General features: G+C 42.1%; 1 protein-coding gene across 2 annotated transcripts in view; it reads left to right on the top strand.

The window, feature by feature from the left end:
* LOC115114854 (cadherin-2-like) overlaps positions 1–14,552 on the top strand; it is a 111,946-nt gene continuing 97,394 nt past the window's right edge. The window contains exons 1-2 of one of the 2 annotated variants that reach the window (XM_065013460.1): positions 1–100; positions 2,572–2,683. In XM_065013460.1, coding sequence (XP_064869532.1) covers positions 2,629–2,683 — 55 coding nt within the window. In that variant the 5' untranslated portion in view covers positions 1–100; positions 2,572–2,628. Of the gene's footprint in view, positions 261–2,571; positions 2,684–14,552 lie in introns of both variants that reach the window. The other variant, XM_065013459.1, reaches the window with a different exon arrangement.

Raw genomic sequence — 14,552 nt, 5'->3', positions numbered from 1 at the left:
GGGAGGGAGTAGCAGCCTCAGTACCAGGCGGTGATCTCAGATCGGAGCGGAGACTGGATAGGGGAGGCTGCTACATGCTGCTGCCGCTGCCGCCTTTGTTGTAAGCAGGGAACGTTTGGTTTCACCACTACATCCAGACTGCAGCAGATATACGGATATTTATCACGCATTGAAAGGGAAAATACATAACAAACGGCATATCAATGTACTTATACGAGGGCAGGGGACTGCTTCTGTTCACGCTCTTGGCCGCTTTGCAGGTAATGTGTCTCCGGAACGGTTTTGTTGAGTTGCACAAGACAGTTCTAGGACTATTGCTTTCTTTCTGTGACGATGCTGCTGCTGTGATCTGACGGGTTTACGTGCCTGGTTGTCCGTTATAGCTTGCCTCCAAAAAGGCTACATGGTCATTTTTGGGATGGATGCTCGTTATAATGCATCCAGTATTGGGAACTTGGATATGTGATGCGTCAACAAATAATGACAAGATGTAGTAAATTGATGTTGCGTGAAGATCAACCCTGGTTTGCTTGGAGCCGAAAGCACTACAGTAGTCTATTTGAAGGATGGGATGCTTGGCCATTTAAAAAGCTTCGCTTGTTCAAAATATGTTACTGTGTTGACTACAATGTATCACTCTCTAGTACCATATTCGCTTGCTTTCGAAATTCATGAAAACAAATCTAGCCCGCATAATCTATTATAAACATAGTCATATCTATTACGGTATAATGAACGTGGTTCATATGGGCCTCAAGAAATACAATGTTTCTTCTTGAAGTATTTTTTGTTGTTGAACTTGCTAAAATGCTATACTTGCATGTTTGTTGGTTACATTTGTAACCTTTTCACGAGCCAACATGATATGGTTAGTAAGTTGCTGCTGTCTATTGATGCAGGCTATGGGTTACAAAAGCCTATCATTATTTCTTCCTAACGGACACGGAATGAGCCTCGAGGCAATGGCCCTTTACGTATTTTAATTAGGCTATCAGTGCAAACAACAGTTACGGTGCACTTATGTTGAGTTTCTCTAGGTTAGTGCAATCCAGAAACTCTGCCAGAGACTATGCTGTGTTCGTTTTTGATTTCCTAACTACAAAATCGTCTTGACCTCAGCTGCTTATAGTGCCTCGGCAGAGTGTAAAGTAGGTTACCAAAGTAGCCTAGTCCAACCTTGTACTTACCACATTTTATAGTTCATTCTGAATATTATAGTTTCTTCAAAATCATGTATCTTTTAATAAGTAATTTAGGCCTGACCTAGCCTACTTGAGTTGTAAAATAAAAATTAAGGATTTTTTACATTTAAATTGCCAAAATGTTTAAATAATTAAAGCTGTAATATGAGAGACAGTCTAATGAAATGTAGGCCCATTTATTAATTTAAAAAACGAACTATGCTGTTCTATGCATGGTGGTGTGCTCTGTCAATTGATGATGTAGTGTGCTAGAAAGCCAGACATACACCTCCCCCCGCCCCTCCCCCAGCATATTCGATTTCAATTCCGCTGATGTTGAATGGCAAGTGGCATGGATACTCTCAATTCTTGTTTTCCGTGGAATTCTTCTTGTTTCAAATTCTTTTGTTGTCCGGTCTGGCCCTTCTAAATAAATAGTATTAAGTGTATTTGGGGATGTGTGATCATATGCTCGTTTTATTTTGTTTTGGATAGTTTTTGATCAATTTGATGGCCATTATGTGGTAGCTAGTAATATATTATGTGTTATGTTATAATAGACGACGCACACTTGATGAGATAATTATCAAACTCTAGATCTATCTAATGTCTAATTTGTGTTCAATTGAATTTGTTCCATGAATGCTTGTATTTTGCTTTGGAAATAAGATAAATAAAAATACATAAAGTGACAGATAATAATTTATTATGTAACAAATGGCAGAAATATAACTTATCGGATTCCACATCAGACCATTGTGATTAAATCAGAGATAGAGTTGGGGGAGATGAAGAGGGATGATGATGGGGAGGCGATGAAGATGGGCGAGATGAAGAGGGAGGATGATGGGGGAGATGTAGAGGGATGATGATGGGGGAGATAAAGAGGGATGATGATTTGGTGTTTTGTTTGAGTAGACACAGGAATTCACACACACAGATGCTTTCACCCCTACAGTTTAGTAGGAGTGTTAGGAGTTGTAGCCTAGCTCTACTGTTCCTGAACTTCAAAGCATCCTGTTTACTCAGATCAGAGTAGTGATAAGGGGGACCAGCCAGTAGTGAGCCATAGACCCAACACAGAGCCATAACCATGGCCTGGGACTGGGCCTGAGTCTGGGCCCCTCTCTATCTCCTCAAAGAGACAAATGTGGCCTGTTCTTGCCTAGCCATGCTCATTGGCTAATGGTTAACCCTTTTGGCCTCATTATCCTAATTGCAGTCGTTGCTATAAAAACAACAGGTGCATTTGTATGACTATGGAGGGAGATAGAGTGGAGGGTTCAGAACGTGACCAGGAGTTTTTGGGGTAGTCGAAAGTGCATTTTAGCGGGGGGTGATTTGTGATTCTGAATCATTCTAACCCCCTTCCCCCTCCTACCCCCCTCAGGTTGCAACAGAGGGCAGGGGCACCCCTCCTCTGTGTCGGCCGGGCTTCTCTGAAGATATGTACGTTGCAGAGATTCCAGAGAGTGCAGAGAAAGGACAGGCCCTTTTCAATGGTAAGTCCTGGTTTGAATAGATTTGTTTTCCATTACACTCTTCACTGCCTGTTTGTAGTATGTTTGTGCACATGTGCTTAAGTGTTTGTGTGTGTGTTTCAAGTTTGAATGTCACATGCACAAGTACAGTGAAATGCCTTACTCGTGTGTGTGTGTGTGTGTGTGTGTGTGTGTGTGTGTGTATGTGTGTGTGTATGTGTGTGTGTGTGTGTGTGTGTGTGTGTGTGTGTGTGTGTGTGTGTGTGTGTGTGTGTGTGTGCCTGTACTGTGTTTCATTCAACACATGTAGGATGTTGAGTGTGGTCGTGGGTAACAACAAACATCAAACATATTTAACAATTAGCGTTGCTATTATGTGGGCCTAAAACCCCATGTTGTTTGGCTTGTAAACAATGAAATGTCAATCTGGATAAATGTAGCCCTACTTCTAATAATTTGCTTACGCACGTCTTTTTTGAATAACAGAGTTCAATCATTTTCTCTCTCCAGTCTTAGCACAGTGTTGCCGAAAAACCTATTCTTAAACAGTAGGACAATGTGTTCCAGCTTACTTGCTTTAAATTTAATATTTTTTGAGCTCTGAATTTTAAGAATTTAAAAAATGTAAAACCATTTTAAATTTGATTACTTTATACAGTACCCCTCATAGAAAATCCATAAACTTTCCATAAAGTTTCAAAGATGGAGACCCACTGCAATTTTCTTCTGAATAGGAAATGAAAAACCAAACCCCTCTACTTGTTTTTAAATGGAACCATGGCAGTTGTAATTCAAAAGGTGAACACATTGGATGCACTTGGGTGCAAAGCACAGTCATGGAATAGAAATTGTACTTTATATCTTCTATGTCTGTTTCTGTATGTCAAACACCATTCATTATGACACATAAGCTCTTCCCACACAGCTCAAATGGTCAACGCTTTTATATGTTGTGTACTAATCGTGGACATATGCAATAATTATTATGCAAGTAAATTATTATGTTGCTTTCACAGTCATTAAATCATTATTTCTGCCATGTTAGCCTTAAACAGGTTCAAGGAAATGTGTAATACTTGCAAGTACAGTTGAAGTCGGAAGTTTACATACACTTAGATTGGAGTCATTAAAACTAGTTTTTCAACCACTCCACAAAATTCTTGTTCACAAACTATAGTTTTGGCAAGTCGGTTAGGACTTCTACTTTGTGCATGACACAAGTCATTTTTCTAACAATTGATTACAGACAGATTACTTCACTTATAATTCACTGTATCACAATTCCAGTGGGTCAGAAGTTTACATACACTAAGTTGATTGTGCCTTTAAATAGATTGGAAAATTCCCTGAAAATGATGTCATGGCTTTAGAAGCTAATTGACATAATTTGAGTCAATAGGAGGTGTACCTGTGTATGTATTTCAAGGCCTATCTTCAAATTCAGTGCCTATTTGCTTGACATCATGGGGAAATAAAAAAAAATCAGCCAAGACCCCAGAAAAAAAATTGTAGACCTCCACAAGTCTGGTTCAAATGCCTGAAGGTACTACGTTCATCTGTACAAACAATAGTATGCAAGTATAAACACCATGGGACCACGCAGCCATCATACCCCTCAGGAAGGAGACTCGTTATGTCTAATAGATATGAATGTACTTTGGTGCAAAAGGTGCAAGTCAATCCCAGAACAACAGCAAAGGACTTTGTGAAGATGTTGGAGGAAACAGGTACAACAGTATCTATATCCACAGTTAAACTAGTCCTATATCGACATAACCCGAAAGGACACTCAGCAAGGAAGAAGCCACTGCTCCAAAGCCACCATAAAAAAAAGCCAGACTACAGTTTGCTACACATGGAGATAAAGATCATACTTTTTGGAGAAATGTCCTCTGGTCTGATGAAACAAAAATATTACTGTTTGGCCATAATGACCATCATTATGTTTGGAGGAAAAAGGGGGAGGCTTACAAGGCAAAGAACCCCATCCCATCCTTGAAGCACAGGGGTGGCAACATCATGCTGTGGGGGGGACTTCACAAAATAGATGGCATCATGAGGTAGGAAAATTATGTGGATATATGGAAGCTACATCTCAAGACATTAGTCAGGAAGTTAAAGCATGGTCGAAAATGGGTCTTCCAAATTGGCAATGACCCCAAGCATATTTCCAAAGTTGTGGCAAAATGGCTTAAGGACAACAAAGTCAAGGTATTGGAGTGGCCATCACAAAGCCCTAACCTCAATCCTATAGAAAATGTGTGGGCAGAATTGAAAAGGCGTGTGCGAGCAAGGAGGCCTACAAACCTGACTCAGTTACACCAGCTCTGTCAAGCTTGTGGAAGGCTACCCGAAACGTTTGACCCATGTTGAACAATTTAAAGGCAATGCTACCAAATACTAATTGAGTTTATGTAAACTTCTGACCCACTGGGAATGTGATGAAAGAAATAAAAGCTGAAATAAATTGATCTCTCTACTATTCTGACATTTCACATTCTGAAAATAAAGTGGTGATCCTAACTGGCCTAAGACAGGGAATTTTTACTAGGGTTAAATGTCAGGAATTGTGAAAAACTGAGTTTAAATGTATTTGGCTAAGGTGTATGTAAACTTCCGACTTCAACTGTACATAGCAGAAACATAAAGGAAAGAAGTGGTCAGTGGCCATGCTGTTTAATAATCCCAACTCCTCTCAATGGCTGTCATTTCCTTTCAACACAGCTTCAGTATCACAGTTGTGTTTGTACAGTATCTGCTCTGTTGGAAAAACAACATCGAAAGCACAGCTTGATTCATCTGACTATGCTTTTATCTGTTTCTTTTTGCTTCTATACCATATCCCTCAGAAAAACAAGACAAAATCAATGTAATGTTTTGTTTTTAATTATTATAATGATACTGACCCGCAACATGATTGGAAACAGTAATTACAATGTATCATGGAAAACATGACCAATTAATAGCTTTTTTGCGGTTAACTACTCCCTAAGTAAAAGTGCTGTCACACAAACAAATATCACACGATTACAGTCACCAATAGCCCCTCTGAACAGTGCTGAGACTGAAGTCATCAGTTCGGCTGGTGCCTAGCAAGGTGAACCATATGAGTGTGCTCGCATACTGCCTTCATTTTTGGGGAAAGAAGTGGCAATAGTGCTGTTCGTCCATTTTGAGATGCTGTTGCCAGCATACACTTCCTCAAAATAGTCAGAATTAATCTAAGATAACTCAAGAAATATGTAATTCATTTGGATGTTTTTGCCAGGGAGATCTTAGTTGCGCAATTTTGCATCTGACTAGGATGTTTGGTGCAGTATTTCTCAAGTGAAAAAATGTGCTACAAGGACGAGTCGTTTCTTGTTGAATGACAACAGGTACTTAATTGAAGAATCCCTACTGTTGACCAATCGCAGACGAGAGGGCATAGACTTCGACTACCGACTTCGACTTGCCTCTGAAAAAATGTAGTCTGCCCATACAGTCGAAAAAACCCTTGCCAAAGTCCTAAACAAACAAAAAAGTCACAAAATGTCGTCATAATATATGCACAAACTGTTCTGAACTGTTTCGGCTGGGAAGCATGCGGACAAGTGGAGGCTGGTGGGAGGAGCTATAGGAGGACGGGCTTATTGTAATGGCTGGAATGGGATAAACAAAACGGAGTCAAACATGTGCTTTCTATATATTTGCTACCATACCATTGATTCCATTCCAGCCATTACAATGAGCCCGTCCTGCTATAGCTCCTCCCACCAGCCTCCTCTGTCGCCTTGAGAGTGACTGCCAATAATAAAAGAGGAATATACCACCAATGTGCCATCCCAGGGATTTGGGCCTTGAGGTCATCTGAACCAGAAACTAGCTCCAGTTGCGTTGGATTTCACAGTGTGTTCTAAAAAGTCACAGTCAGCTGAGAGTGTGAGTCAGAAGAGACTGGGAGGGCGAGAAGGAAGGAGAGAAGAGCGAGAGATAAAAAGAGAGAAAGGGAAAGAAGGAGAGTAATGGAGTGGTGGTTGGAATGGAAAGAGAGAGCTTCCTTATACCTGCTCTACAGCTCAACCTCCAGTTTGATCCTCCAGGTGATGGATTTCCCTTTCAGTTGAATTGTGGATGGGCCGTGACCAGGGGTAATCAGGTCCCCTTTTGTCTGCCCCCCTTCACCCCTCCCCTCACCTTCCTCTCTCCTCTGCTCTTTCTTTTCCCTCCCTTCCCCTAGCCCTCAGCCCTCTATGGGGAGAGAGGTTCTCGGACAGGGAGAGAGAGCGAGGCACAGCACCCCTATGTCATTGTAATGCGTTGGCCTGGAGCTGGGGCTGCATGGGGCTCAGTAGCTCAGTGGCGTGGGATGATGCTAATGAAAGCTCCAGTCTCTAATGAAAGGCTCCTGTGGCATGTTTTGAAAGACAAAGCTCCCACGGTGTGGAGGGAGTGTTAAGCCCCCCCTCCTGTTTTCTAACTCCACTTTCACCATGCTGCTTGTGAATATTGTTTTTACCAGGAGGCAGGGAAACAAGGGCTTTTTGAGAGGCTCCTAGCCACAAGAGGTGTAGTGTGGAGACTAACGCCATGACACCTTTGTGTTTTTTTCTTTTAGTGAGAATGTCTGCCTCCTGTGCATTTAATTACTTTTCTTAATTGCATCCTTAGGCCCTAAATAATGAATGAATGAAGACTGATTGAATCTAGTTGCAGTCATTCGCCTCAACCATACCTGAGTGTTCATGCTCATTGTAACAGAAAATCCTTCCTTGTTATATCAGAAATAATCTAGCAGCTTCCTTGTAATAATGCATGGACCTGTCCTCCTTTAGAAAAGCTATTAGAGTATAGTTATACTAAGCTCTCTCTGTAGAGCTGGAATAGATTCCTTCTTCCAAGTTAGGTAGGAGTATCGTTGTGAATATGACTGTAACCCTATCAGTATACAGTACTAGGTAACGGTAATACGATCACTTTGTTCTTGCGGCAGTTGACCCTGTGGTGAGTGGCGACAATAGGAGCCTACCCTACTGTCTCTGAAGGTGATTAATTTCAGTAATTGATTTACAGAATACACACCCTGAGTTGATCTGGGAGAACATCAGCATTCACATGCACATTGTTTTGGAATGAATAACAAAACCCAAAGTTTTCTAGGCCCAAAACACATTTGGCTCTGCTTGGGTATTCTCTATAATGGCAATTCCTCCACAATAAGCAGAAGTAATTGTTTAATTATAAAGACGTAATTATTTGTTAGGTGATGCAGATCCAGAGATTAACTATTGGTTGGCCCTGGCGAATGCTCCATCGGTTTTCAATGGAATTGTTCAGGTGGCTCTGAACAAAGTTCATTAGCAGGGCAGTGGAGGGGAAAGTGAGGGAGGACAATTATTTTGCTACGGGGCCTCCTCTCCTATGTATCCGATGATGTGGAAAAGAGGATTTTAGCTCTTTGTTTGTGAACGTAAAGCCCACAGACTCAGGCGGTTTCCCACTGTCGGCCCCAAGGGCCTCTCGTGACCTTGTCTTTAAGCATCCCTATTTGTTTAGGGCTGGCTGATACCGAGTCCCTGAGTGGAGGCCTATATATCTACTCCCACTCACTACACTCATCACCATTCACTAACACAGCTAAGCTAGGACTGTGTCACCACCAGTGAGTATTCCTATAGAAAGGACATTTTAACATTCATGTCGTGTTCATTTCCTGTTTGATCAAAATGACTCATCTGAGGAAATCAGCAGGTAAAATGGCCGGTATGGCTGGCGATGGTAGTGTGGACTGGGTCTTGGGGCTGCTGGTTAATGGGTTAATGGAGAATTGGCTATAGAGAGCTGACATGTATTGTCCTGCCTTTCAGACTAGTGGGCTTTTTAAGCAGAATTGTAAAGTGAGTCAGTAACAGCAGCATTATTCAGCAGAGTCCTTCCTCTCCAAAACTGGGTTAATGAAAAAGCCCAAAAGCCTAATTGAACTTAATACATACTCCTCTCACAAGCAGCCACCCTGCCTCCCCAACCCCCCACCACCTACTTTCAATCTTTTTCTTTATTCCACACTCCCCAAGCTCTTAAGTTTCAGATGTTTTTGCCAATTAAGTGTGCTGGGCTGATGGAAGGCAACTGTGGTTACAGTCTTCTTCAACCTCAGTTCAAGTGCTTTTAACGCCAGTGCGTCGACCGTGTCCACTGAGCTGTCTGTATCTGGCTCCACTGACTGGGGGTTCAAACCCTGAGCCGTCCTGGGGAGACACAGTTGACCGATTTCACTATATGGTTTAAACAAGCAGTGAGAGAGAGAGAGGGAGAGAGAGAGAGAGATAGTCTAGATAGTTTCTCTGTCTAATGAAATGTACGGTATACTGGATGGAAAGACCTGGGCATAAGAAATCACAACACATTCCATGACTTTGTTTTTTAGTGTAGTTACCTTTCCCTGCTCTGTTTGATTAATACAAACCTCTTGAACCCACAGAGAATCAGACCCTTTTGACAAAAATAAAATATTGTGAGAAAAATAAATGATACCCATTTTTTTCTGGCTTTTTATGTTTTATTGGGGGGGAGGGTGAGACTCCATTTGTATGGTGTTGTTGTTCTGGTTCTCTGCACTTTGTCAAGGATCCTGATGACCCCTGGTATAGAGTACAGCTGGGGCAGCTCTCAGAAGTGCTTGAGAGGCCCGTGTGTTTGGTGAGACGTGATCCTGGTCGACTCCGTCCTGTAAATTGGGGCCGGTGCTCAACCTCTTACAGCTCCAGGAAGGAGGAGGTGGTGCTTCTCTGTGTGTGTGTGTACCTTTACTGTGTGTGTGTGGGGGGGGGGGTGAGCTCACACTGAATGGAGAGACCAGCCAATGGAGGTTGTGACCCTCAACGGGGTGGCCCCATGTGCACGACACCTCTCAGGGCATGCTGTCCTGACTTGCCAAAATTAACATCTATCACTGGAAAATGGAGAGTCGGAGCATTCAGAGGGAGCACCGGTCGGTTGGATCTCTATGGATGTTTCCACCATCCTCCATACGATACATGACAAATGGTAATGAATTAATGTGACTATCACAACGAAGTCAAAGGCATCTGCATTAGTTATGAGAGGCTGCCTGCGGAACACTGGAACACTAAGGGAATGTGATTCTCTTCTAATTGATGAATGCCCAATAGGCCCCCATAAATATATAATAAATTATAACAACGATACATAAGTTCAGGGGATGGGATGATCATTCCTTTTGTAAATAATGTGTATATGAGGGTTAGCCTGAGTTAGTGTCATGGCACAGCACATCATGGTCACAGATAAGACAATGTGTAATAGCCTCGTGCAATGAAGGCTCTCACTGGCTACCTTGCTGCAGATGAGGTTGTGTAGCAAAGCACTGTCTGAAGCACTGATGTCTGTGCCAATCCTGAATTATTCAATAGTCAAACAAGGCTGCCTTAATATTCTAATCCCTTGGTGAGATGAGAACCATAAATACAGAAGAGACATCATCCTTCAGTCAGATGCGAAGAGGAGAGGAACAGCAGGACAACCAGCCCTTTATTTTCTTTTTCATTACAAGGATTGCATGTTACACAAGTTCCTCCATCTCTGTTTTTTAAAGTCCGACATCAAGTGCAACCCCACGACCGCACCTCTCTCCCCATGTCATTTGATGGGGGTTCTAAATTCCAATCCCCCGCTTCCCTTGTTTTAAGCCGATGCAGCACTTCTCTCTGGGTGATCCTGTTTGCAGCACCAGTCCATAGCTCTCCTTCTCATTCCCCCCTTCTCAGTTTTCCCGCACCAAGCGGATCAATAGATCCAGGGTCTTTGTTTGGCCTGATCAATATGTTGTAATGAAGGCTGTGCTCCAATTCCTAGATAAAGCATGGAAGAATCAGCTTTATTTTTTATTGTTATGAGAACCTATACATTTTCATCACCTGCCCGCCTGTGTTGGTTCTGCCCCATGTCACGCCACCATGGCCTAGATAACCGCCACATATTGTGTCGGTTGATTGGATCTCAGTGGTATACAGTTCCTTCAGAAAGTATTCATACCCCTTGATTTATTTTACATTTTGTTGAGTTACAGCCTGAATTCAACATGGAATAAATTTATTTTTACACACAATACCCCATAATGACAAAGTGAAATCATGTTTTTACAGAAATATCTAATTTACATAAGTATTCACACCCATGAGTCAATACATGTTAGAATCACCTTTGGCAGCGATTACAGCTGTCTTGCTGGTTAAGTCTCTAAGAGCTTTGCACACCTGGATTGTACAATATTTGACCATTATTATTTTCTAAATTATTCAAGCTCTCTCAAGTCTTGCTATAGATTTTCAAGCAGATTTAGGTAAAAAACTGTAACTCAGTCACTCGGGAACATTCACTGTCTTCTGGTAAGCAACTCCAATGTAGATCTGTCCTTGTGTTTTAGGTTATTGTCCTGCTGTCAGCTACAAATGTCTGGTGGAAAGCAGACTGATTCAGTTTTTCCTCTAGGATGTTGCCTGTGCTTAGCTCCATTCCATTTATTTTTTATCCTGAAGAACTCCCCAGCCTTTAACGATTACAAGCATACCCATAACATGATGCAGCCACCACCATGCTTGAACATATGGAGAGTGGTACTCAGTAATGTGTTGTATTGGATTTGCCCCAAAACATAACACTTTGTATTCAGGACAAGTGTGAATTGCTTTATCACATTTCTTGCAGTATACATTTTTTATTTGGTATTTTGGTATTTTATTAGGATCCCCATTAGGTGTTGCAAAAGCAGCAGCTACTCTTCCTGGGGTCCACACAAAACATGAAACATGACATAATACAGAACATTAATAGACAAGAACTGCACAAGGACAGAACTACATCAAAAGACAAAACAAAAAAAGGCACACGTATCCTACATATCAATACCAATACAAAAAGACAAACTATTAGGTCAATTAAGGTAGAGGCATTGTGTCGTGAGACGTTGCTTTATCTGTTTTTTGAAACCAGGTTTGCTGTTAATTTGAGCAATATGAGATGGAACGTAGTTCCATACAATAATGGCTCTATATAAAACTGTATGCTTTCTTGAATTTGTTCTGGATTTGGGGACTGTGAAAAGACCCCTGGGGGCATTTCTGATGGGGTAAATGTGTGTGTCAGAGCAGTGTGAAAGTTGACTATGCAACAATTTGCGATATTTCAACACATGAATGTTTCTTGTAAAAAGAAGAAGTGATGCAGTCAGTCTCTCCTCAACTCTTAGCCAAGAGAGACTGGCATGCACAGTATGTACTTATTTTGTTAAAACATGATTCCATATGTGTTATTCTGCAATGTATAAAATAGTAAAGATAAAGGAAAACCCTTGAATGACTAGGTGTGTCCAAACTTGTGACTGTTGCTATAATTCCACTTTGGTATTATGGGGTATTGCGTGTAGGTCAATGACAGAAACATTTAAATTTAATCAATTTTAAATTCAGTCTGCAACACAACAAAGTGTGGAAAAAGTAAAAGGGTGTGAAAACTTTATATGGCTTCAATACCTCCGACCTGTAATGCAATTTTGCCTTTAGTAGTCTAGCAGTGAGAGGTGGGGTCTGAGAACACTTTATACTGATTCGTTCACGTGATCCGGCTCCATTGCATTCCAAAGGCCATATCATAACCATGAAATAGTAATGTTGTTAACGTTTTAAAGCAAGTGCACCCGTCTGCAGCTAATTTGCACAGGGGTGGGGAGGCTGGCGCTGCCTTTTAAGGCTATGATGCTCGGCGGTGTGAGTGGAGAGTACATATTTTATTTATGGCTGACCTTTTTTCCCTCCAGCGCCTCCTTATCGAACAGGTAGTCTGCTCAGTCTTTCCACACTTTTTGGGAGCAGACAGGGACTTGAATGCAGATAAAGGTATTTTTATATGGAGGGTGGTTGGTGGAGGGTTGACATTGGCCCGCGCTAACCCTTTAGTCTGGCTCACTTTTCACTACACAGCGCTCCTGCTCATATCGCTCATATCAGCCGCTAGCCCTGTCTCCTGTTAGACTGTGTGACACTGACATTGGGCAGCAGTTAAGGTGCCTCTCCATTGTGCCTGTGTGTGTGTCAGGGTGAGTGTGTGGGTGTTTGTCCTTGGCATATAATTAGCCTGTTCGCTCACCCCAGACAGTCCTGAGAGCCAGTGGGTCTCCTCTCCCTCTCCACCAGTCAGAGGAGAATTCCGGAAACCACAGCTGTTGCGAAAGGACTTGCCTTATCGTTAGTCACATGACCTACCTATCGTTCAAATATCTCAACTGACATTCAGCAGCATTCAATATGCTTTCTATAAGCGTTAACGTCATAGGCCTAGATGCGGTTATTTGAGTGTCGTTTCTAACTACATTTTCAAATAATAATTGTGTTGAATGTGTATCCATGGGGATTGGATATGAAAACAAAGGTTTCATACAATAGGTGCATGGGTCCATCCTCAGTCATTTGAAGGTTATGTGCTTTTATTGATTATTTGCTTCTGAATCACACCTGGGCCCCTCCAGCCATGAACCACTCTGGCTTGGGTTTCTGAAATTGATGTGTGTGCTTCAATTTAAAAGACTGTCAGATGGCAAAGATTTTTTTTCTTAAACAATCCTTTCCTGTAAGCACTCTGTCATGAGGTGAGGTGTGACTGAGGAGACTGGGAATGGAGACTGAGGAGACTGGGAATGGAGACTGGGAATGGAGACTGAGGAGACTGGGAATGGAGACTGGGAATGGAGACTGAGGAGACTGGGAATGGAGACTGGGAATGGAGACTGAGGAGACTGGGAATGGAGACTGAGGAGACCGGGAATGGAGACTGAGGAGACTGGGAATGGAGACTGAGGCGACTGGGAATGGAGACTGAGGAGACTGGGAATGGAGACTGAGGAGGCTGGGAATGGAGACTGAGGAGACCGGGAATGGAGACTGAGGAGACTGGGAATGGAGACTGAGGAGACTGGGAATGGAGACTGAGGAGACTGGGAATGGAGACTGTGCATGGTGGTTTTTGACTCTAATTCAGATGTTTGAGTTTGATTTAACATGAAATACATCTGGAAAGTGCAGAACATGACCCTTCTATGTAATGAGGTCAGGTATAAATGGCTGTATTGACCTCGATTTCCGCATAATATGCTTCCATATATGTAGCCTAGTGTTACTTTTCACCGGTGAAACTCCAGACCTCGATGGAGTAAAAAACACTGTCCAGCTTGCACTTGGCAGACAACAGATCAACACAGTGGAGTGAAATGTTTATTTTATTACATTTTATTAAAGGACCGACAGGCTCGTGGTTTTCACTCGTTTGTTTTCTCTCCGGGAGGCAGGCGACTTTAGTTTGGGCAGCAGCACAGCGAACAACTCCATATCTCTTCTGCTAGATTCTAGCCCCGCTTACAGTGTTGACCCAGCCGTCGATTGAGTAGTGTAAGAATCATAGTTTTATTGTGTCCCATTCGTTCACTCCCTCTCTCTGTGTTGTGCACTTGTTTTTCTCATTATGCTGCTAGCTAGCTGAGTGTGTGAAGGCTAGCCCTCATGTTTTCCACTGCATCTTACCATCCATGCGTCGCTAAGCAAAAAAATACAAAAATAACAAATATTAATCGTACCACAGGAACTCACTGCTTTTCTCTCCTTCAGTGATCTTTTGTTTGCTTTAGAATACATTTAAATCCCAAACTACCATTTTGTTGGCACTAGACACATGTGTCTGATCCTCTGACACTACATATCTCACTTATCTGTGAACGAGAAGAGCTTGTTGGTGTTTAACAATAAATAAAGTGCCGGTGAGAAGAGCGCAGAACAGGACCATCTATTGTCTGTAGGATCATAGATGTAAATTAAACAAATATATTTGAGACCGCTTCACTGAA

The sequence above is a fragment of the Oncorhynchus nerka genome, linkage group LG9b (genome assembly GCF_034236695.1).
Source record: "Oncorhynchus nerka isolate Pitt River linkage group LG9b, Oner_Uvic_2.0, whole genome shotgun sequence".
In the NCBI taxonomy this organism is placed as follows: domain Eukaryota; kingdom Metazoa; phylum Chordata; class Actinopteri; order Salmoniformes; family Salmonidae; genus Oncorhynchus; species Oncorhynchus nerka.
Note: the sequence above shows the minus strand (reverse complement) of the source record. Positions and strands in the feature narration are given on the sequence as shown.